The sequence below is a fragment of the Podarcis raffonei genome, chromosome 3 (genome assembly GCF_027172205.1).
Source record: "Podarcis raffonei isolate rPodRaf1 chromosome 3, rPodRaf1.pri, whole genome shotgun sequence".
NCBI classification, from domain to species: domain Eukaryota; kingdom Metazoa; phylum Chordata; class Lepidosauria; order Squamata; family Lacertidae; genus Podarcis; species Podarcis raffonei.
Window position 1 is genome coordinate 87450334 of NC_070604.1, and position 23643 is coordinate 87473976.

At 38.2% G+C, this 23643-nt stretch overlaps 1 protein-coding gene across 1 annotated transcript in view; it reads left to right on the forward strand.

Moving 5' to 3' along the window:
• ZFAND3 (zinc finger AN1-type containing 3) overlaps positions 1–23643 on the forward strand; it is a 135484-nt gene that overhangs the window by 31641 nt on the left and 80200 nt on the right. Inside the window, exons 2-3 of the mRNA XM_053382922.1 lie at positions 10586–10626; positions 13053–13079. Of these exons, the coding sequence (XP_053238897.1) occupies positions 10586–10626; positions 13053–13079 (68 nt within the window). The remainder of the gene's footprint in view (positions 1–10585; positions 10627–13052; positions 13080–23643) is intronic.

The window sequence follows — 23643 nt, forward strand, 5'->3', positions numbered from 1 at the left end:
CGGTTTCAAGTGTTTTCTCAATGTTGACTGTTTGCTGTTTTTATTTTACTAAGAAATATATACTCCACCTGATTTAAAAAAGAAAAAGTGCTCGAAGTATGTCATAAATGAGCAATAAAAAGGGGAAAAAACCAAAGAATAAATTAAAGCAACCAATTTGAAATGTTTTGGGTTTTATATGCAGATTAGCAAAAGACACATTAGGACTTTCCACTGTGCTCACTTTCTTTCTGCTGCTTTGAGTTGGCATTGAAAGCTGCATTGAGAAGCGGTAAATTGCTTAAAATTGGACAGATGCTTGTGAAACTAGGATATCTTCTTATGTAGGCTGTTCCCACCCTTTACCTGAGGGTCTCCAGACATTCAGGTTGTTTGGGGAGGGGGGTGCAATAAGGTCAAGGGAGTCATTGCATGAGATGCCTTTTAGTTACAAAACAAATCTTTTAGTTATTAAAAAACTGGTGCTCTAGAATTATTTGAAACTTGCTTTGTACCACTTTAAAAGATGGTGCTTAATACTCTGAATCCATCAGGTAAGCTGAAAGGTTAAATGACTGTTAAGTAGAATTGCATACATGCATGATTAGTATGAGATGTGATGAAGGGACTAATTAATAAGATCTAATTATCGTTCTAATAAGATCTAATTATCATTCGTATACAAAGCAAAGTTTTGCCACTTTGTGGACAGCATAAATGGAAATTGACAAGGAAGTGATGAAAGTCTATTCAAGTTTGGACCAATTTCCTGTTAATCCTAAACTTGGAAGACTTGGGTGAAAAGCATGTCCAGGCTACAATTCTGCTACTGTGGTATTTCAAAGCAAATAATTCATCCAACTTATAAAGCATTGGAAATTTGAAGTGTATAGTGGACATGTTGAGAGGTCATATTTGTGATTTTAGCATACATAACTGTCTCAGTAAGCCCTATTTATTGCATATACCCTTGAAGGATATCTTGTATAGTCTTGTTAGACTCCTAATTACTAATTAAACGTACCTTTAGATTTGTGACCTTTCACTTGGTTAAGTGCCATTTGGTATTCTTGTAGGCTATAGAGCAAAACCAATAATGTGTTTTGCAGTTGCATTTAACCACAATTCCAGTTAGCTTACCATACTATCAGCAGTGAGGTGAGGTTGAAGATTTTCCACGGGGGAAAAAACCAAAATAAAATATTTCATAAGATTAGTAAAATAATGAATAGATAATACCAGTCAAACTGGGAACTTTTAAAGTAGTGATTCACTGGATGGTATTCAGCCATGTTTTACTTGGGGAATTAATTCGCATGAATCTAAGATTTATTTCAGTAGATCAATTCTGATTAAAATTTGGTTGAATACTATCCACTGTGTTTTTCAGCTTATACTTTTGCAAAAGTCTATCTAATGCATAGCTCTCTAGGCATGTTAAAATTAATGTGTTAGTTGGTTTCAGTGCTTTATTCTTTCTTAATTTAAGCCACGCAAAGGAAACACGTGCTATTCAATTGTTGTGTCTTACGGTATTTACAAGGATTACTAGCAAGAGTTTCCAATTAAAGCTTTGAATATAATATTTAAACCACAATAGTTTCTTTCTCACATGCCATCCACATGTAGAGCAAACATGTAAAGCAGGGTTTCTCAGCCTTTTAAACTCACGCCCCTTTTAAGCGAATATAAAAACTCCACAGACCCCCTTCAAACCTGGCTCCCATAATTGTTTTATTTTGATTTTAATTTTCAAAAGGATTGAAACATGATCTTTAATTATAAATAAGAATGAATAAGACAATAAGACAATAAGAATGAATCAAAGTATAATTTTAAAAAAACATTTATTTTTTAAAAAGCCACATGAAAATTTAAATTTGGCTTCAGTTATTATTAATGTGAACTTTGATGCTTCATGCTTATCACAAGCTTTTGGATTTTTGACTTTCACATCAGCATGCTTAATAATTTTTTGTGTGTTTCTGAGTGATTAAGACACAAGTTTTGTTTAGCATTATAAACACTGTTTGACTTCAGTTTTCCCACCCTTAGATGAAACACAGGTTCTGCAATTGTGTTGCTACTGTAAAAGAAAAAAGACCCTGCCCTGAAAAACTGCCAGTTCTGGAGGAGGAGGCACAGAGCAGATGTCTTCCCAGATACAGTGGTGCCTCGGGTTACATATGCTTCAGGTTACAGACTCCGCTAACCCAGAAATAGTGCTTCAGGTTAAGAACTTTGCTTCAGGATGAGAACAGAAATTGTGCCGCGGCGGAGCAGCGGCAGCGGGAAGCCCCATTAGCTAAAGTGGTGCTTCAGGTTAAGAACAGTTTCAGGTTAAGAACAAACCTCCAGAACAAATTAAGTACTTAACCCGAGGTACCACTGTAATTTTGGTAAATGGGCAGGAGAATATATTCATATCAGTTCCCAGTGTTGCCATGGTAGTTTTTGCCGCCGATCAGCTGTTGGTTCCATCAGTTTCAGCTCTGCACTGATAAACTTTTTAATCTAAGCAAATCAATAGTTGCTTGGATAGCTCATTATAGACACCATTATTCCTTTTTTCTTTTAAAGCTAATACTTGGATAATGTTGCTTCCAGCAGAACAAAAGCTGGAAGTGAATGATACCCGTACTTTTACGCTCCCTAACCTTTCAGCTTCTCTTTGGAACTACTGTATAATGTCTGTAGTTGGTTTTTCACTTTACCAATGTTTTCATAGGCATTACTTTCCTAAGCAGAGCAATTGCTCAGCTTCCCTCTTTGGAGTCACTCTTAAATGTATGTTTATGGTTCTCTTCTCCCTGTGCCTGTTGCTGCATGAAGGGCCTTATGTTCTTCATCACACACCAGTTGTATAATTGTTTTAATCTTAACAGTTAGTACAGTTGTGTTAACTCTGCTTGTCAGCTCATTAATCACTTAGTATAAAAACTTGACTACTCTGCTTCATAACAGATTGCACAGGGTTTGTCCCTTTCAAGGACATGCCTGCAAATGCTATGAACTGAACATGCCCATAAAGGCCAGGAAATGAATACTTAGTTTTGTCATTGTCACTTTCACTTGTAGATTAGACAACTTTTTTTGTACTGCTTATCCTTGCATCCTGGGAGCCTCTCTGAATTGGAAATCATTTGAAGATAGTGACACAGAAGATATGCTGCCCTTGGCATTCTTATAAAGTGTTTATGTATTAGCAGGGAGTTCTGTATCGCTTTCAAAAGTTCTCTCCTCTTGTTGAATCTTAATTTTTTGCCATAGTACTTCTGAATTAGTACAAAAACAGATCCTGCCCTGGTTGGTTTTGTGCCTTTTCAACTTTGTAATTTTACAGTACTTCGAAGTTGATTTTAAGATGCTGGTTTGTAGCAGTTTGGTAACTGTAGTTTTCAGGTTTAGACATAGCAGGAAGCCGTGGTTAATTAACCAGGAGATTTTCGATTGTTGCAGACTGAGAAGGGAGAAAGGCCACAGAATGATGTTAACAACAGAAGTGCAGCCACAAGGCTTGTGTGTGTGTCTTCATTTATTAAGCCTAGATCATGTACCTCTGACCAGGCCACTGTTTCCTTTGTTGAAGGCTGCTTCTACAATTTTAACAGCCTTTTCAAAGGGGGCTTGGAACACCTCTTTTGTGAGAGATATCCCAAATATTATACTTTGCCCGCCGTAGAATACAGAGATTAGCACGGTGCTTGCTTTAGCAGGAACCAAGATGTGTTTGGGGTTGCCCTTTAGTATGCCTTGACTAATAAAGGAAAAGAATGCTGCCCTGGGAGCTGTCAGATTGAAGAATGAGATATTACAATGAACAAATTTTAGTCTTTGGAAGAGTAAATGGCTGTTAGTAGCAAGAGAAAGGTAGATGACGGCATGCCTCATTCACAAAGTTTCTGCCCTTAACCTCCTTAAGTAGTTTCCTAAATCATATCTAACCAATTCTGCATGTGGAATAACTTTAGTCAGAGTTCCCCAGCCTCTTTGGACCTGGGGGAACATCTAGAAATCTTGGAATTGTTGTGAGCACAGTAAATGCCCATATTGCAGAAGAAACTGTCAGTGCTCAGAACACCTCCTGCCAGTGGCCAAAACACGCACACACACCCTAAAACTGACAAAAAAGCAAGTAACGCTCTCCTTCAATAACACCCCAAAGCCAAAAAACCCCTCAGTTAAAAAAAAAAAAAAGGTTTAAGCACAGGGCCTGGGCAGGCTCTAAAGAGTATGTCTGAGGATGTTGTGGTGCCCATGGGTGCCAGATTAGGAGCTCAGGCTTAAGTAAAGTTCAAGATACTTGATATTTTATATTGTACTTTGATATCTGAAATGATATCAATAGTATTCTAATATTAAATACTCAACAAAATTTATGTAAATTTACTAGAATAAAATTATTTTGCAGCATTTCTTAAATACTCACTTTTTGGATTTTCCTGGGAAATGTATTCCAATATTCTCATATGTGGAAGTTTGTTGTGTGGAGATAGCGGTAGATAAATAATAGGTCAGAGAAGAGATATGAATGTGGAAGCGTGGTCAGGAACTATGAGGAAGGGGCAGGTTGCCATGCACATACAGATTCTAAATCCCCTAAACATGGAAGATTTTAAGGTGCTATCTTCATGTTTTATGTACTGCAGCTGCAAGGATGAAAGCTGAGTGTCTGGATTTTATGCTATGTGCTTCCTAATGCATGTAAAAATAGCAGCGCCGCTCCCTGTTGCTGAAGAAAATGCTTCCCTTACCTGAAAATTTCATTTTTGTAGGTGTACAGCTGCATCCCTTTCTCTTTTGCTTGTTATAAATTGAGGAAGGCATTGCAGAGTTCAGTTGAGGCTTCCATTATAAGAGAATCTAATGTTATGTAAAATTGGATTGTAATGATATGAACTGGTTCTTGCCACTATCAGCATCGGTGTAACTTCTAAACAAATATGTAATTTGTACCATCCAAAGAAAGGAAAAAGAAAACTGTTGTTTCATAAAATAACTGTCTTTTTAATTTCTTGAAGAAATTAGTGACCTCAACATATCCTTCAGCTGGACTTCTAAAAAAATGCAGAAAGCAATACTAGCAGTAGCATTCCATTCTGTAGTGCAGTTGTGCTTGCTACTAGCCACAAAAAATGGTACTAGCCCACCTGCCTAAACGTGCAAAAATTAATAAGGTATGGCCTATCTTGTTCCTTCCCTTGACCTATGTCTTGGAGAGAGAAGAACTTGAATATCCTCACAAGGATATTGCATCATGACTCAGTCAGCACAACCCTTTGATAGAAAAGTTGCACATAGTGGCCATAAACCCACAGAAACTAAAACAGCAAGGAGTCCTGTTGCGCCTCAGACATAAATACCTTCTTTACAGCAATAAGGTTTTGTGGACTAGTGTTCACTTTACCAAGTGCATGGAATGTTATCCATGATTTGGCAGGTACATCTACACAATAGTCAAATTGAAATGAAATGCAATAAATACCAGGTTAAGTCTTCCAGGTTAAGTCTTATTTATACAAAACAATTCGTTATTATCACAAAAGTGTTGATTTTAAGTCCATGAAAGCTTGCACGATAATAAAGTTCTTGGACTCTTGTAATATGTTTAGAGACTATATTTTTGCTGCCACAGGCTAACATGGAAATTGTGGAAGGCACCAGCTAAGCTTCATGGTAAATAATTTCTTCCCTTGGTATCAGTGGTACTTGGTAGTGGTTAGCTTTTGCTGGATTAGTGCCAGCATGTGGGAACTACAGTATACAGTAATAAGGTACATATTCCAGTGATCTGGTTTGCTAAGCCAGACCATGAATTAGCACAAAAATGTGAGCTTATTGGCTCTTGGGAGACATGATCACAGCTCCTTTGCTTCTTTTCACTTGTTTTGTTGTTGTGCTGCACTCAGCTAAGCTTAGTTCTGCCAGACAAACTGCAAGTTGTAAACCTAGGACAAACTGTGGTTACAGTTCGTGGTTAGTCTGAAGAGAGCTAAACCAGAATCCTGAACCTGGATGTCACAGCAAGTCATAGAATCACAGCAGGAGAAAACAAGCTTTGTTCATTTCCCATGTGACAGCCCTTTAGGTATTTGAAGATGGCTATCATATCTCTTATGCGATGCGGGTGGCGCTGTGGTCTAAACCACTGAGCCTCTTGGGCTTGCCGATCAGAAGGTCAGAGGTTCGAATCCCCGTGATGGGGTGAGTTCCCGTTGCTCGGTCCCAGCTTCTGCCAATCTAGCAGTTCAAAAGCACTCCAAAAAGTGCAAGTAGATAAATAGGTACCACTCGGGCGGGAAGGTAAACAGCATTTCCGTGTGCTGCTCTGGTTTCGGTGTTCCATTGTGCCAGAAACGGCTTAATCATGCTGGCCACGTGACCTGGAAAAACTGTCTGTGGACAAATGCCGGCTCCCTCGGCCTGTAAAGCAAGATGAGCGCCACAACTCCAGAGTCGTCTGCGACTGGACAACTGTCAGGAGTCCTTTACCTTTACCTTTATCATATCTCCTCTGTCTCCTGTTTTCCAGGCTAAACAAGTCAGATCATGGCTTAGCTCAGCAGAAAAGAGGAACAAATTGGTTGCATTCTCCTGTCCAGCAGCTTACATGTTCTCACTAAGCTATGGTTTGGTTTAGCATGATGTGTGAATCAGGCTACTGTGCAGAAAAACCTCTGTTGATATATAATGCCGAAAATTGTGCCATTTAAGCATCATCATTTCTTTAATAGGAAGGGAGCACAAGCAATTGGAATGCCATTAAAAGTTCCTGGTTCATGAAAGCATTTCATAAAAAGATTTAATACTACTACATAAATGCAAGGCTTTAGAAGTACAAATGCTGTATCTGGACTTGGAGACTGAGGGAGGAATTCAACAACAAGCTGTTAACAAATGCTCCATCTGTGCAGCATATCAGCTTGCCAGATGGAACGATCCCACCTTCCTTCTCCATGTGTTGTTCTGGGTTTCTCCTGACCCCCCCCTCCTGAGCTTACTTCAGGGGTGCACAGGGGGAGTGGAGAAGCCCCTTGTACAAGCAGAAACCCTAGTGTAGAGCTTCAACTGATGGAGTTCATTAGGAGAATCCTGCTCTATATGTCTAGACAAGGCTTAGAACTATTCGCTCTGGCACCTTTGGTAACGTGTAGGATGTTATTGTATGGAGGGAACAATTAATAGTTATTTATCTGAACATATTATAGACTGTAGATATTATAGCAGTGTATAATATAAATTATTTTATAATATAAATATTATAAAATATTATAAAATAATAATACAAACAAGACAGATTAAAATTGTTTTCTTAATTTGGTTACCACTTTAGTATTTTATTCTTGTTCTTTTTATTATAACAGCTTCTGTAAACTTTGAAAATCAAGAAAACACATTTTTTGAATAAACAAACAAACCCCAAAGTCTCCAAAATAAGGAGTCCATACCTGCAATTCAAATAGTGCAGTCTAGGTTTATCATATCGTCTGCTGCTTTGAGAACTAGGATTATTTTTAGATGTAAGAAGGTAAACAGCAAACAATTTATGTTCAGCTGAGAGTTATTATATTGTAGAGTACTAGAAGTCCTAAGCAAGACTGTTCCTTGCCATTCTACAATGTAGTAGGAAATACTGAATCTTAATCTGATCAGAACTTTACTTGGTCAAATAGTGTATCTCAGCTGTATTGCTAGCAGTATGATGGCGCTAAAGCACACTTCAAGAAATAACAATTGTCTCCAGTTGATAGGTCCAGCAAAAGGCAAGCAATGTATAAATACTATTTTCCATCATGAAAATGTCACTGAGCTCTGGTATGAATATTGTAGGTCACCTTCCAACAAAAATGTAGTGTACCTATTCTTGATATACTTGTACATCACTTTACATAAAGCTGTTAGTGTGCAAATAAAGCCTTTTTCTGCTTTGAAAAGTGAAATATTTCTGGAACTAGAGTCCATTACCCTACCCTTTTTCTCTGCTGTGACTTGAAAATTATCCTATTCATTTGCTTCATGGTGTCTGACATTTGTTTCCTTACTGTTTGTTTCCTTATACTTGCATAATGATTGACTTTTGAAACTCAGTCAACAGTGTTTAAACTATTCTTTGCCTTAAAAGATGACACACAAGCTATTGCTTTTTCCAGAATTGATAGCCCTGTTATTAAACACACACAATATCTGTCTTGCAATTTTGGTACCAGAATATGAACATTTGAAAAAATTCTATGGAGACTTCAAATTGAAACTAGCCTACCTTCTTAATGCTCAAACAAAGTTGAAAATCTCTCTGTCTGAACCATTTAAACTCTGCATCTTCCTTTTTTAGCTGGTCCTGAGATTTAATGGCTTCTCAGGGAAGCTGCAGCTTACTGAATTACTTCAAACAATCTAACTTCCAAGCAAATGGCACAAAAGTGCAGCATACTAACAATGCAGGTGTTGACTTAGCCTGCTGGTTTAATTTTTGTGATTTTTTCCTCAAGGCAGATAATCTGTGCAAGTTGTTGGCACAGAGTGTTTGTACTACTTGAGTAGAATAAGCACATAGAAGCTTTGGAGGTCTATGCTTGATTTTAATATTCAGACTGAGGCGTGTCTGTGTTCCTTATGGCACTTAGAAATGTTATGTTTAATGCTCCTTTGTTTAACTTTGTGTTGTGGCAGGTAAATAGGTAAATAGTATCGATGGGTTTCCTGCACACAGCAGCAGGCAAAATGTTTGATTGAGAAGTAGGGTGGTGTAGGAGTTGGAAACGTCCATTGGCCCAGTTCTGCTACAGTAATCTGCTACAGTTACCTTGTTCAACCTACATTTTACCAGCCTTAATGGAATCAAGATACGCTATGTCCACAGCATTCCCCTGATCCATCAAGCTTGTAACTCCATAAAAAAAGAAGAAACTAGATTTGTTTGGCATGACTTATTTTTGAAAAACCCATGCTGGGTCTTAGTAATCACAGCATCCTTCGCTAAGTGCTCACAGATGGACTGTTTAATTATTTGTTCTAGGACTTTTTCTGTTATCGTTGTCAAGCTCACCAGTCTTAGTTACCGTGTCTTCTCCACACACACACACACACACACTTTTTGAAGATGGGGACAACATTTCCCCGCCTCCAGGCTGCAGGGACATCACCTGTTCTCCATTCTCAAAGATTATAGACAGAGGTTCTGAGATTAAATCCTCAAGCTCCTTTAGTATCATTGGGAGCAGCTCATTAAGTGCATCAGGTTGTTTACATTCATTTAAAGTAGCTAGGTCTTCCCTCACCACCTCTTTTCCTATCTTGCACTGCAGTTCATTGTTTATTCTGTTATCACCAAGTTGAGCACTGCTTTCCTTTTGGGTGATGCCTCCCACTTTTCTTTCTCATTGGAATTGTCTGCATCTGTGCCTTCAGTATTTCACCTTTAAGAAACTTCCATCCATTTTTGGATTCCCTTCTCTTTGAGTATTTCTGACCATAGGAGTTCACCCAGTAGTTCCTTAAGCTTTTTGAAACTGGTCTTCTTAAAAGTCCAGACTGCATGTGTGACTACACTTAGCTGTCCCTTGCCTCTGCATCACAAAACCCAAGAGGACATGATCACTTTGTCAATTAGATCCTCTCTGTTGGCAATGGCCAAGTGCAAGATAGATGACTCCTTTGTTGCTTCTTCCTTCTTCTGGGAAATGAAATTATCAGTGAGGCAAGGGAGGAATTTGTTGGACCTTACATTCTTGGCAGAGTTTGAGTTCCAAAAGATGGGGCAGTTGAAGTCTCCCATGACTCCAATATCTCTCCTTTTAAAGTGTTTGGTAATCTGTTGTTTGGTATGTTGAATATTTGGTAATTTGTCTGGATCTGCTCCACAGTTCCTACTGAGAAAGTGATGGGAAGAATACAAGGTTGTTACCAAAGCCTTCTTACCCAGTAGAAATGCTTCTTGCCCAGTAACAGCCCTTGTGCTGCCTGATGAAATTTCAGAAATCCATCTACATTTTCAATCTTAAATTATCTTCGGTTGTAAGGGTGAGAGATGAGTTTCATTTTAAAAGAAATGTTACAGAAGAAAGTCATGGAGATATTTACTGTAGTGGTTAAAAATGGAAGCTCTGAATTAGAAGACAACATTGGTCTGTTTCAGAGGGAGAGGCTCTTCCAGTAGCGTTGAGACTAAGTAGTACATGTATATGTTTACTTGGAGAGTATATCTATTCCTTATTGGGTTTTGGTAGGGGATTAGTGTAATTGAACTGTTCTCTTCTGAACTATAACATTTCCCCACTTCAGCCTTTCAGATACAAATGGATTTGAACTATAGATACTAATGTTATGTTGCTTGTTGTGGTGCTAGGTACTGATACACCACATCTGTGGAGAGTTGTAACATTCAAGTGAAATAATTAGTTTTTCTGTCATGTGTCGCTGAAAAGTGTATTTATGAAGATGATTTGGCTACTTTATTTTTCTCCAACAGAGCACAACTATTTACTTCAGCAGTTGTTTACTTTTATTCTTGTTCTAGTCTGTCTCTCTCCCCCCCCCCCAAATAAAATAAACCTGTGCTAACTACCATCAGGAATATTAAGCTCTCCTTTTCCCCCTCTTACTCCAGGTCCAGCAAGACTATGAATCTCTGTTCCAAATGCTTTGCTGGTAAGTGCAATGTAAAGGTTTGGTTTTGAGATCTCTCTCTCTCTCTCTCTCTCTCTCTCTCTCTCTCTCTCTCCTTTTTAAAATAGGCAATCTAAAGCACATAGTTGGCATCCCCCTTGGAGTTTATGTGTGGGTGTCTGTTTCTTAGTGTGTGTGCATGAAATCAGATTCTCCTCACTCCGGTGCTTCATTTATTTGCTCAAGATTGTTGAAACAGTCTCCAGTGTGTATAAAAGCAAGAGCCTCTTGCGTACAGGCACCAATCAAGCCTTCACTCAGCAAAGTTTACAGAATTCTGGAATGCCCTTGAACTAGATAACTCCTGTCAAAGCTACTCGCATTAAGAGTTCAGATTGCAGTTTTAGAATTTCTAGTTCAATAGAGCAGGCTTTAATTATGTTAATTGGAACTAAGAATTGTGTTTGTAGCTCCAGTACTGGATGGGAAAATATTTCTCTTCCACCTGTAAGTCTCTAGCAATAGAAATATATTTAACTATATTGTCTAATGGTGGAAAATAACTCAATTTCCAACCTAAAGCCTTGTTGCCTATTATCTCTTGTCACTATATAAAGTGCTTTTTACCGTGTTTCATTTTGTCCCCTCATAACAGTAGTCACTATTATCCACATTTTACAAATGGAGGGCAAAGGCAAAGAGACAGACAGATATTTGCTCAGACGTGTGCAATACCGCAGTTGAGCACGATTGTGAATTCTGTTCTTGTTGGTCTCATCCAGTGCTCTGACTTCTTTAAGACTGACCTCTAATTTGGAGCAGAGATTCTTAGTTCCCATGTTCTGCAGCCCTGTAACATTATAATCATATGACCAATGGAAATAAACCATTATAGAATTCTGTGGATTGACATACATAATGTAATATATCTACAAGCTAAGTCACTCTTGGAAAGTCTCATTATGTAAAGTGGGAGAAAGAGTGGTGTAATTTAAAGAGCGGTTGTGAGGATAAATGAATGAGATGAGTACTGTAAAACCTTTGAGTACACAAAATGCAGCCTGCAATAGAAGAAAGTAGTAATAGTAGTACCACCAGTTGAATGAACAAACCCCTTTGTTGTGCCTTTGCTGCTTTTAAGTTACTAGGCTTTTGTAACAAAGTGCTCTTGAGCTTTTGCTGCTTTTGTTACAGTATCAAAATTACAAGGTAGCACTATATTAGTAGGAACACTTTTGTAGATAAGTCTATAGTTGAATTTGGTTGTGTAATTACGAGTGTTGATTTTTAGAATGTTGAAGTATTTCAGAGGCATGCACAAGATATCAGCTATTTCTCAAAGAAAGAAAATATGTCAAAGAACCATGACAGATTAAATATTAGGGTCATTGTTTTGTTTAAAATAGGCAGGAGCAGCAGAGACCATAGATTTCCATTGAGATACAACCACACTTTTTATCTCTGCAGGAGATAGGCAACTTGGAGCATGCAAAAAGTAAAATCCTATAAAACCCCATCGCCCAATATTGGATATTTTGTAGCAGAAGCCATAAGCCTTAACAATTTAGCCTTGGAACTAAAGCAAATTTTACGAAATGCACTTAAGATTTATTACTGTTTATTAAAATACCTCAATTGGTAGAGCTTGATACTCTTAAGTCTCATGGTCATGGATTCAAGCCCCATGTTGGGCAAAAAGATTCCTTTATTGCAGGGGTTGGACTAGATGACCCTTGAGGTCCCTTCCAGCTGTGATTCTGTGAAATATATATCCCATCCTTCTTCCCAGAGAATTCCAGGGTGGGTGTAGCCCACAGATGCTTATGCTACAATAAATTTGCCTGCCTTTTAAAGCCCTACGTATTTCTTTTCCGGCAAAACCAGATTCAGACAGACACCATTTTACATGTTGTCCATGTTTACATGTAACAATAAGTTATGAACCTTTACTTAATAAACTCTGCTAGTGTAGACAGCTGGATCACTTCCTATTTGCTCCATTCAGGCTAATGAATAAACAAGCCACAAAAGGGTCAGCTTAGTGCTGTGTCCAAACCCAGGATTGTGGTCTTTTTTTACACTATCAGAGAGTTAAGCATAAATGTTTAGTGCAAATATAATGTGGCTGCCTAAATGCCAATTGTGTTCCATCATCATATTGTGTAAGAAGTCCTCTGATAGTATCATGACTGGCATTTTGCCTTTGAGACTTGAAAACCAGTTAATGTAGCACCCTGGGATTTTAGCCAGGCCACTTAAATAAGAAAAATGTTCAACTTTAATACAATGTAGAAGGTTAAAGGAATGATGGGCTTTACTTCTCATATTCTGAAACGCTCTAAAATGGGTATTTTTATAGTGCAATTTTTTCGTGTTTACATCTAATTAGAATATTGCAAACTGAATGTATAAAGGAAAACCTGAGAGTTCTTGATTTTCACTTCATTTTCTTTCTCTTTTTTTTTTAGAAAAAAGAAATCCACACAATGAAACAGGTTAGTAAACCAACAAAATTAATTGGAATCCTGTAAAACAATTGTGCTATCCATGTCCATTGCACAGCCCAACACCCTTTGCTCCAGATCATAGAAATATGTAAATGATTAGGTCAAGTGAGTTACACAAAAAGTGGTTGTTTTAATCCTTCATACTAATTTTTCCATATTTCACATTTATTGTGATCTCATGCATTCTATGGGGCTAGGGAATTGTTCTGAGGATTTGCTGTACAGCACTCATGGGACAATCTCTTAAGACTGGAGTAGGTAGGAAAAAGGAGAACTCAGGAAACTGGTTTCAGATTTTTGAAATGGCAAGTAATAAGCGACAAGATCAAATGCTGCTTGGCAACCCCATTTAACTTGCTGTAAACATTAGGGGCTCAGCATCCAAATAAAGGAAATAATGTAAAGTTTCACGTAGAATTGTATTAGAGTATTGGTGGCACAGGTGGTAAGGTTTTGATGTTTGGCTGTTGGAAGCCCCTGTTTGAGACCCTTCTCAACACCTACTAAATTGCTTAGTTGTGTCACTTTAATAAGGTGCAGCTGGAGTGGCAGATCTTCTCACCATATACTGCTAGACTAAGAGGTTTACATTTATTGTGTTAAATATTCATACTGCCCTTCAGCCATGGATCTCAGGGTGGTTCACAACATGAAAATACAAGATAAAAAAGACAAAATATATAATAAAAGCAGGAAGAAAAACCAACCAACCCCCACACTCCCCATTATTCTAATTTATTATGCTCACACAATTATAAAAATAAATCAGAGAATTGCAGTTGATACAGTTTCAGATTAGTGAATTGAACCTAAATCTTTGTCGTTACTCTTTTTACTTTATTGCCTTTTCCTTGTATTCATTGGGCACTATCTGTTTTGCAGAACATGTATTTGTGCTTGTGTAATGGAACTTTCTCCAGTCTTTTCTGAGGTTCCCACAACCCTCCGGAACAGATTTGGGAAGGGCATGGGGTGTGGTGGGGAGATAGGAGATGGGAAGTTCTGTTGTTCGAGTGTCGATCTTTATGCTGACACAAGTTAGTTGGATACTGCCCACTGCAGCCTTCAGGTAAATATTTAGTCTTGTTTTGCATTAACTGAAGTACTGAACCTGATAGAGCAATTTGGTTACTACAACAGACACCCTACATAATAGTATGTAGAGACAGGGTGTGTGGAGTGATGGGAAAGTTTTAAATGTGCTGTCTGAGTTACTAAGCAATTGCCCCATACAGGCTCCCTGCATCTTGTAGGTTATCATAAAGGGGAAACAGATAAGAGTGCCATACTCTCCCCACCCCACCCCCAATTCTCCAAATCTGGACTCTTTAGCCCAGCTACTTATGATGTGATGAACAACAATAAGGCTGAGAGAAATGTTTCTTTACTTTCCTTTACTCTGAAGGAATAGGAAGCGGAGTGGGACAAGTGGAGATGACAAAAGACTAAAAGGGAACAGACCTACTGGAGAAAAGGAGGTTAAGGGGTGATATGATAGCCATGTTCAAATATATAAAAGGATGTCACATAGAGAAGGGAGAAAGGTTGTTTTCTGCTGCTCCAGAGAAGCGGACACGGAGCAATGGATCCAAACTGCAGGAAAGAAGATTCCGCCTAAACATTAGGAAGAACTTCCTGACAGTAAGAGCTGTTCGACAGTGGAATTTGCTGCCAAGGAGTGTGGTGGAGTCTCCTTCTTTGGAGGTCTTTAAGCAGAGGCTTGACAACCATATGTCAGGAGTGCTCTGATGGTGTTTCCTGCTTGGCAGGGGGTTGGACTCGATGGCCCTTGTGGTCTCTTCCAACTCTATGATTCTATGATACTGTCTTTCCAAACTATTTCCGAGTCACAGCAGTAGATTCTGAAAAATATGCTAATGTATTCATTGAAAATATTTTATAAATGTGATGGTTAATTAAGCAGCTTAAAGCTACTGCATCTCCAGCGGATCTTTTCTTTGTCAGTTGTTAATAGATCACACACACACACACACACACACACACACACTTTATCAATATTTAATTGTTTTTTAAAAATATTTTTTGTGTTTTTAAAAGCTTTTTTTGCTGCAATCCACCTTAGGTCTCTGTCAGGAAGAAAGGCAGGATATAAAGTGTTGTTGTTGTTGTTGTTGTTGTTGTTGTTGTTGTTGTTGTTGTTACTACACCAACAACAACACAGTTTTTTGACCACAAACTGAGTAAGGAGAGGCATTTAAAGTAGAAACTGAGGGCATTCTCAATTTAAAAAGTGACACATTATAAACACTGGAGAAAGGAGAAAGTAGTTTTGTAAGATGATTAAAGGGAGAACAATTCATTTATTGTGCCATGAACCTTCATAGGCAAGTCTTTCAATTTGTACGAAGCTTCAGTAATTTTTAATGTTTCAGTTTGTGCCTTCTGATGTACAAAATGCTTTGAGATCGTTGTTCCTTTCAGTTGCCTTATGAAGTAGATCACTATTGTTGTTGCTCTAAAACATTGGTTTCTGAGTCTTGAGGGATTGTAAGGCATTTTTCCAGCGAGTCTATGGTGTGCAGAGATAAAAAGCCCCATACCTGATCCACTGGTTGATACTTGATAGCAAGACTTTTTTATCCATACTGCTACATAATAGGAGTATGCATTGCAGCTGCACAGCATGCCCTAAAATAGTAAGCCTGAATAATGTGATTGATTTGCTTTGAGCTACATCATGAAATCTTCCCTTTCGGCCAGCTGTTCTGGCAAGTTAAAATAATATCAAATATAAACAAATTCTACAAGATAGAAGAAAACATTATTGTTGACAGTGGAGCGAGTTTAAATGCTTTATTCCAGAATAGATTTTTATTTCGGCACCTTGACTTTTTTTTATATTAGTTTATGTATGTCTGCGACAAGAAAATAGAATATAACTGTGCGCTAAATGGAATCTCTCCTGTAAAGTGGGTTTACTTAAATCAAAATTGTCTTGGTTTTATCTTCACTATAGGTTTAGAAAACTATAAAAGCTGCTTTAGTGCCCAATCATTATGCTTCAGATTAGTGCTTCACCTCTCTTTGTGGCAGGTTGAAGGACTCAACGTGTCATTTTATGGGCTTATCAAATTGGCTCATTAAGTGACTAAAGGCATCATTCTCTTCTTTAATAGAAGAACTTTGTGCTCTTTCTCATCTCTTCCACCTCACCCTGCCACCTGACTCCTGAATTGTTTTTAGATTCACAGTGCTCCCTGCTGCTGGTACAAGAATCTAGAACTATGTAGGACTTTATATTCATCTATCACTTTAACAGGCTCTATTCAAAAACCAAATGTGGGTGTGTTATGGAGATAATGTGAAGCTATTGTTTAACCTACATAGAAGCTTGACCCTCTTGGTCCTGGCACTAGAGTCTTAAGTTTCAACAATGCTATCCACTGCAATACAAATATAGCACAATTTGCCCTGTTAATGTTTCCTTAAGAATTTCCAAATACTGGCAATTTGAATATTTCAGATCTCCCATTCTATATTGAAATTTAGTAGCCGGCTATCAGCGGAAAGAAATTTCCAGATGCACAATAGCAGAGTAGGACGTGCTTGCATTCCATGAAGGGGGGAGTTTTGCTCTGAGCTGTCTGTTCAAGAACATCCTCTTGTGAATAGGAGGGCTGCAGTACAATTTCTCCTGCATTAAAGCCTGATAGAAGTTGGCACCTCAATTTGTGTTTCTCCATTAGGCCAGTGCTTTGTGGTGTATTTTAACAGCATTCAGGCTTGCCTTTATAGCCGTAGCCTGTTGAGTGTCTAGTGCAAGACTGTTGCTGAAGTCATTCTCCAACTAGCATTGTGAAGCTGGCAGTACTTTGTGTTCCTGTCTGTTTTATACGGAACTGATTTAGCATGCTTTTAAAAATGTTAGCAGCATAACTATTGCTTTAAATGGTAATAAATGTACCCCATAGCTGTATATATGTAGATAACAGATCCATCTTTCCACTGTTCTCAAAATGTATGTAGATCTTTAAAATATCCAAAATGCTTAAATTATATAGCTGACTTGTGTTTTGCTCACAAATTAACATTTTTAGATCGGGGGAAGGGAACAAGTGGACCTTCAGGTGTTGTTGGGCTCCCATTAGCCCCAGACAGCAATGGCCAGGGATAATGAGAGTTATAGTCTGACAACATCTAGAGGGCGCCACATTACCCATCCCTGTTTTAGATTAACAATTGAGTTACAACAGTGCAGAATGAGAAGTTGAGAGGGGGGTGAGTGTATTCCACATCTGATGATAAAATCTATTTAAAGTAATACCTCTGGTCATCACATTCGGTTCCCGGATGGATTACAAAATGGAGATAATAAAGCCACACAATAAAAACAGCCAGCAGATAAAACCAGAGCAGTCAGCAAGAGTTTAAAATGCCGAAAAATACTTTAAAAGCCTGAGAGACTAAAAAGGGTTTTGCCAAGCACCAAAAATGAAGAAATGTTGGTGCCAGGTAAATGTCCCTGGGGAGGGTGGTGCATTGATTGAGTGCCATAGCCAGAAGGGCTCTTTAGTTGGCATATGCTTCAGGTCTAATAAGGGAGAAGGAGATAGGGTGATATCTTAGGGTTACAGGATAGAGGGTTGTAAGCATTCCTTCAACTACTTAGATTCCAACTATTAAAAAAGAGAGTTGGATCCAATTACCCTTTCCATGGATTGGTCCCCATTCATTAACTTCCTTGAGAACCTTTGATATGTCGTTGGAATATCATATCAATATGGCTTAATCTGGGACATTTTAATTCTGTAAAATGTTACATATTTACTGTTAAATGGTAACTGTTGGATGCTAGCCATCCTAAAGGTCTGAATCCTGCTTTAGTGTTTGACACTTCCCCATTCTGGTCCTTTGAATGCCTGGCAGACTTCACAAACCATCACTGAAGTTTTATGGTCAAAGACATATGGAAAGCCTTTCACAAACATATGTGTGTGTGACGCTGTGCATTCTCCTCTCCGATTAAGTGTGTCTGATTTGTGTTATGACTTCGTAATAGTCTCGCTTCATACTTCTTCTTAATATCGAGTTCTTAGTTCTTGACCATTAACCTTGCTCTGCGCAAGGCCTGCTGAAACATCATATCTAATTTAGTCGCCTGTGTGTGCATGTTCTCAGATGACTTAGTTGTGAAGAGACTTTTCTATGTTGACAGTGTGAAGGAAGCTAAGGGCTGGTCAGTATGATTTCTTTAGTTTATTATTATTATTATTATTATTATTATTATTATTATTATTATTATTTTGGTAGCACCTGTTCTCTTGTTGCATGTATGCTGACTGGAGTGGGAGAGAAGGAGTCTTCTCTTCTGTCCATGTTTAGCAATTTAGTTGAATTATGGAAAAACTTGTCCTCTGTTTTCTGTATTTGCTCATTTGGAAACCTTGTATAGTTTATAAAGACACTAGTGATTTGTTCCCCAGCCTCCCTGTAGAGTTGGTTCCATATTACAATCTAATTCCACGTCCGTGTCGTGCACTCCTGAGCCGTTAATTTGTACATTTCGATGCAGTTTGTTTCATCGTGTTTTTGTAATCCAAACTGAATGTAACGAGCTGTGTGCTTTTGGGACCTTGCCTTGCCTTGCCAATTAGAACAAGTGGTTACTGAGAGAGAGTATGTTTTAAATAAAACATGGCACCGCTGAGTGGGATTAAAATCCTTTGGGAGTAAAAGGAACTGTTTAACTCTTTCTCTTCAAAAAGGAGACCAACCTATGAGAGAGTGAATTTCAAAATGCCAATAATACATTCCTTTTTTGAGGGGTAGCCAAATTCATCCTTTCTTATTGTCATAATGTTTGTCATTAGAAACATGCATTATTCAGAGCTGTTTGTGGTTTATAGAAATACAGTACAATGCTCCATGTCTTCAAGGCTTCTGCTAATTGATAGCGAGCGGGGTGGGTGGGCGAAAGACAAGAATTACCTAAACACCCTCTTTCTTTATTGCTCTCCCGACTTAGAATGACAAGCAATTAAAATACTAACCTTGATAGACCTAGAATCATTGTGGCCTCCAAGAATTATGGTGAGAAGATTAATTTAACTTGTTGCTGGCATTAATTGGTTTGTAACTGGCCTCCTGTGAACACTTTCAAAATAAGAAGGTCATACTGAACTGCTAATAAACCCTGTTATAGGTGAGGTAGGAGGTGGCCCAAGGTGCCATCATTTCAATTCAGTAAGTATACCATTCCCAACAAATTTCTTGACTGTTACATAGTATTGTTTGTCAAGACAGATATATATATATATCTATACAGGACTTCAGGGGGTGTATCTTTAGTGCTGACTTCTTGCAGCATTGCCAGAAGCTAGTCACTGGTGTCTTGTGTACATTATGATTCACCAAAAACAAATTTACCTCTTGAGAATTGTAGAAAGTGTCAAAGAATTACTCAAGGATACACAGAGTAAAATAGAAACCATTTATTTTCTTGTAAGCTCTGTTTACCTCAGGACAAAGTTGTTTCCAGTGAAACAATATGAACCATATTTCTTCTTTACTTCGATAATGGTTAGTAGGTCTTAGGCCTTGCCCTCTTCCCGGAGTTGTTTATCTTCTTCTAAAAGGAAGACACAGGCAGTGTACTTGGAGGCAATGCCTTTTGTGGGTTACCTTTAAACCACAAAAATGCAGTTCGTTTCTGTGTAGTCCATCTCCCATTGTATTCCTGACATGATTGTGACTGCATCTTTCTTCTTATTTGTTAAACTGTAATGGACAATCCTGGCTTTATGTAAAAATTAAAATGATGACCCCCAAATGCCATTTACCCACTTCGTTTTAGGGGCCCTATAACACACTGTGCAGAGGCAAAGCCTGGTTTGTTACAGTAATGCACACAGGCAAGTACAAATTAAGTCATGTTAATTTAAAAACCTGCTTTCTCATCTCTCAAACATTTTTTCTCCATCTGTGGAAGGTGCATAACTGGAATTCACAAGTTTGAGTTTAGATACTGGAATATAAGAAGTACAGTGGTACCTCGGGTTACATATGCTTCGGGTTACATACACTTCAGGTTACATACACTTCAGATTACAGACTCCGCTAACCCAGAAATAGTGCTTCAGGTTAAGAACTTTGCTTCAGGATGAGAACAGAAATTGTGCTCCGGCGGCACGGCAGCAGCAGGAGGCCCCATTAGCTAAAGTGGTGCTTCAGGTTAAGAACAGTTTCAGGTTAAGTACGGACCTCCGGAACGAGTTAAGTACTTAACCCGAGGTACCACTGTAGTGCCTTTGACTGCAATTGGTGTTCATAAGTGATGTATGAAAGACACATTGAGGCCTTTCCTCCAGCTGACCATAGGCATTATTAAGGAATGTAGGTGAGATGTTGTTTCTTTCTGAGTGTGTTTGTGTGTGAGAGAGATGGGGGGGTAGTTTGCAACTTCAGAGCAAATATCTAAAATTGTGCTAAAAAGCAGTTACGTAGGAAGGAAACCAGGACACAGGCTTGAGCATTGGCTAATGGATCTCGGCAGCCTACTGCTTTAGGAGATGAGTTACCAGATGCACCAATAGTTCACTACACAGTGCATTACACTCTTCAGGTCATGTGCTTGCAAAAGCATGAAAAACTGTTGCCAGGTCAGGGCAGTATCATAGCAGAGCATTTGTCACTTCAGGAATAAAATTTGAATTCCCTGCTTCTGTTTCCCTCTTGTGGTGCTTCTTACAAGAGCAGCAAAACACCTATCTGATAACCTATATGCATTTCCGCTCCCCCCAAAGTGACTGGTGGAGAAATTATCTTGAAGATAATAACCAGGCAGTGGTGCTTTCTGAAGTATATGTTTATAAATCTCCCAATAGTGTGGGCTTAGTTAACAATTAGTTAACAATTTTAATACAGCTTTTCTGAGCATGTTTGCTAAATTGTCTTAACTACAAACCTCATTGATGTATTGTGTACTTCGATCCACAAAGAGAATTTCAGGATCTTTTTAAGAAGGTGTTTTTATGCAACTAGCATCTTAAATTGACTAACTCCCTTAAAAAGAAATATGCAATACTTCACATTCACTACTCTATGATCGAAAGCAAGATCCTTCTGAATTTTGTCTTTATTATGCCAGTTCTAAAGTTTATTTACATCAATTATGTAGTTATATTATTTATCCTCATTCCTTTGAATATTGCAAGATATCATATATCAGATATATAGTTAATACTGCCTCTATCTTCTTTCATGTTCATATCTGGCAAATGTGAAATGTCCAGAATTATACTAACCAATATTAGTTTTTATTACAGTTATGTAACTCCCTTAGCTTCAATATTGTAGTGCACAAGCAGAAACCACCACTCATGTCTCAGGGAACTCAATTGATCCGTTTATTGTTTGGTTAATAACACTGTCATTTTCTTGGATACCACAGTTAGGCACTTACTAAAAAGAGATTAATTGCCAAAATAAGGAGCAATGCTCTATACATGGGTTCCTTTCTAAAAGAGCACTATGAAGGTGGCAGTGCTGTGTCTTCTCTTTAAGAGGGCATACTTGGACCCAGGAGTGTTTAACAACTATTGCCCATGTCATGGAATTTGAATCAAGTAGTATTCATCCTAGCTTATGCCACATCACCAATAATAAAGATTCTGGAATTGGCCCTTCATGACAATTGATGTAGAATTGTTCTTTGATACGCAACTAGATCGTGTTGTCTCAGCAATAGTGACTGCATGATAGTTTCATAATATGTGTGTGTGTGTTTTGTTAACAACACTATTTCTTTTCAGATTTTGTTGGAAATGCAGGTTTTAACTTTACTTGGTTTTGCTGTTTCATCTTATTGCAGCCTGTTTTGATGTCGTTAGACTCAATGGAGAAAAGTGAAAAGGCTGTGCTTGAATAACCTGATTACCTTATTCGTTACACAGATGAATTACTAACTGTTGATTCATTTGCCATTTGTGATCCATGGAGAGGGATAGCATTGCATATTCTGGCAGCGTTATGCAGTGTAAAATGATGTAGCGATATTAAGGCAAGCCGTAGAATGTTTATATACATACCAGAAGAAACTATATTTGGTATTAAACTGAGAAGTGGCTAAACTTTACTTTGCCACGTGTTAGCAACCTGATGCGCTGCTGTTGCTGTTTTAATTAAACCTAGAGTCTTACCAGATTTCTGGCAGAAATTTTCCAGAAGTAGTTTAATTCAGCGCCCTTCCCTTCAACCACGACTCTGCATTTTTGGGTGCATAAGACACTTTAGAGAGTATGACCTTAAAAAAAAAACCCAAAAAGCTCAGAAGCAACATGGGCTGGAAGCTTAGAATGGAAATAGTTCTAATTAAAGAGCAACATATGGCCTTATTCAAGAGTAAAAAGCTTTTGCTAATAGTTCTGAGGGTATAAAAGTCAAATTAAATATTCATAGTCGATCAGTTTTTGTTGATTTGCATAATGCATAGCAAGGACTGCTTCACTGTATACATTAGGACTTTCTGTCTAAACACAAAATGTTACAAAATTACTGGCCTTGCTTCAAATACTGAAGACAATTGTATTTTAATGCTTACATTTTTACTTTCTATATTTAGCATGTTTAAATTTAATAATGCCTATAGCCATGTTGTTGGCTCCCACAGATGAAACTTTTATATGCTGACCCTAAAGGCAAGCATGCTTAGGAAGTAATATTGCAGTTTAACTCACATTTAGCGCTACCAGTGGCCTCACAACTACACACATGTAAAAGTGATGCATTTCCTACCCAGCATTCTTACGAGTGTATCTGTTGGTCCTATCGCCCACAGCTGTGTGAGTCAGCCCTTTAGCTTTCTGTAGCTTATTATATCTAACTAGTAGTTTTATGCAGCACAAGAGACTCTTCTCAAACATAAATATACCATTATGAAAATAGGCTTGAGGGCATTCAGATACTGTTTGACAATTAGATGTTAAGACCCCTATAGTATTTATTTTTAAATGATCCCTTGTTTCCCCCCAGAAATGCTGCTTCCAGATGTGTGTTTAGAATCACTAACCCTCTTTTTATACCATCAGTGGTTGAAGGCTACTGCTGTTGTCTGATAAAAGCACCTCTCTGTGTAACATAACTATAAGCAGTAGAACGGAATCTGTTCTGGAAGTCTGTTCGATTTCCAAAATGTTCGGAAACCAAAGCGTGGCTTCTGATTCCTGCAGTCAATCAGAAGCTGCGCCGGACGTTCAGCTTCTGAAAAGCATTCGAAAACCGTAACACTCACTTCTGGGTTTCGATCGTTCAGGAGCCAGTTTGTTCGGGAGCCAAGACATTTGAGATCCAAGGTACGGCTGTAGCTGACATTTACTTGATTTTATGATGATCTTGTCCAAGGCTTTCTGCCTTAAATATGTACGTACCACACTGAGTTGCTTTCTGAGAGTGGTGTGGCGAAAGCAACCTCTCGATTCAAGGCAGGGTCTCCAAAAGCATTCATCACCTCTCTTAAAATCTGGCTTCCTCATCACTTATTTATGTATTTCTTTATTTGCTACATTTGCATCTTACCTTTCCTGCAAGATATTCA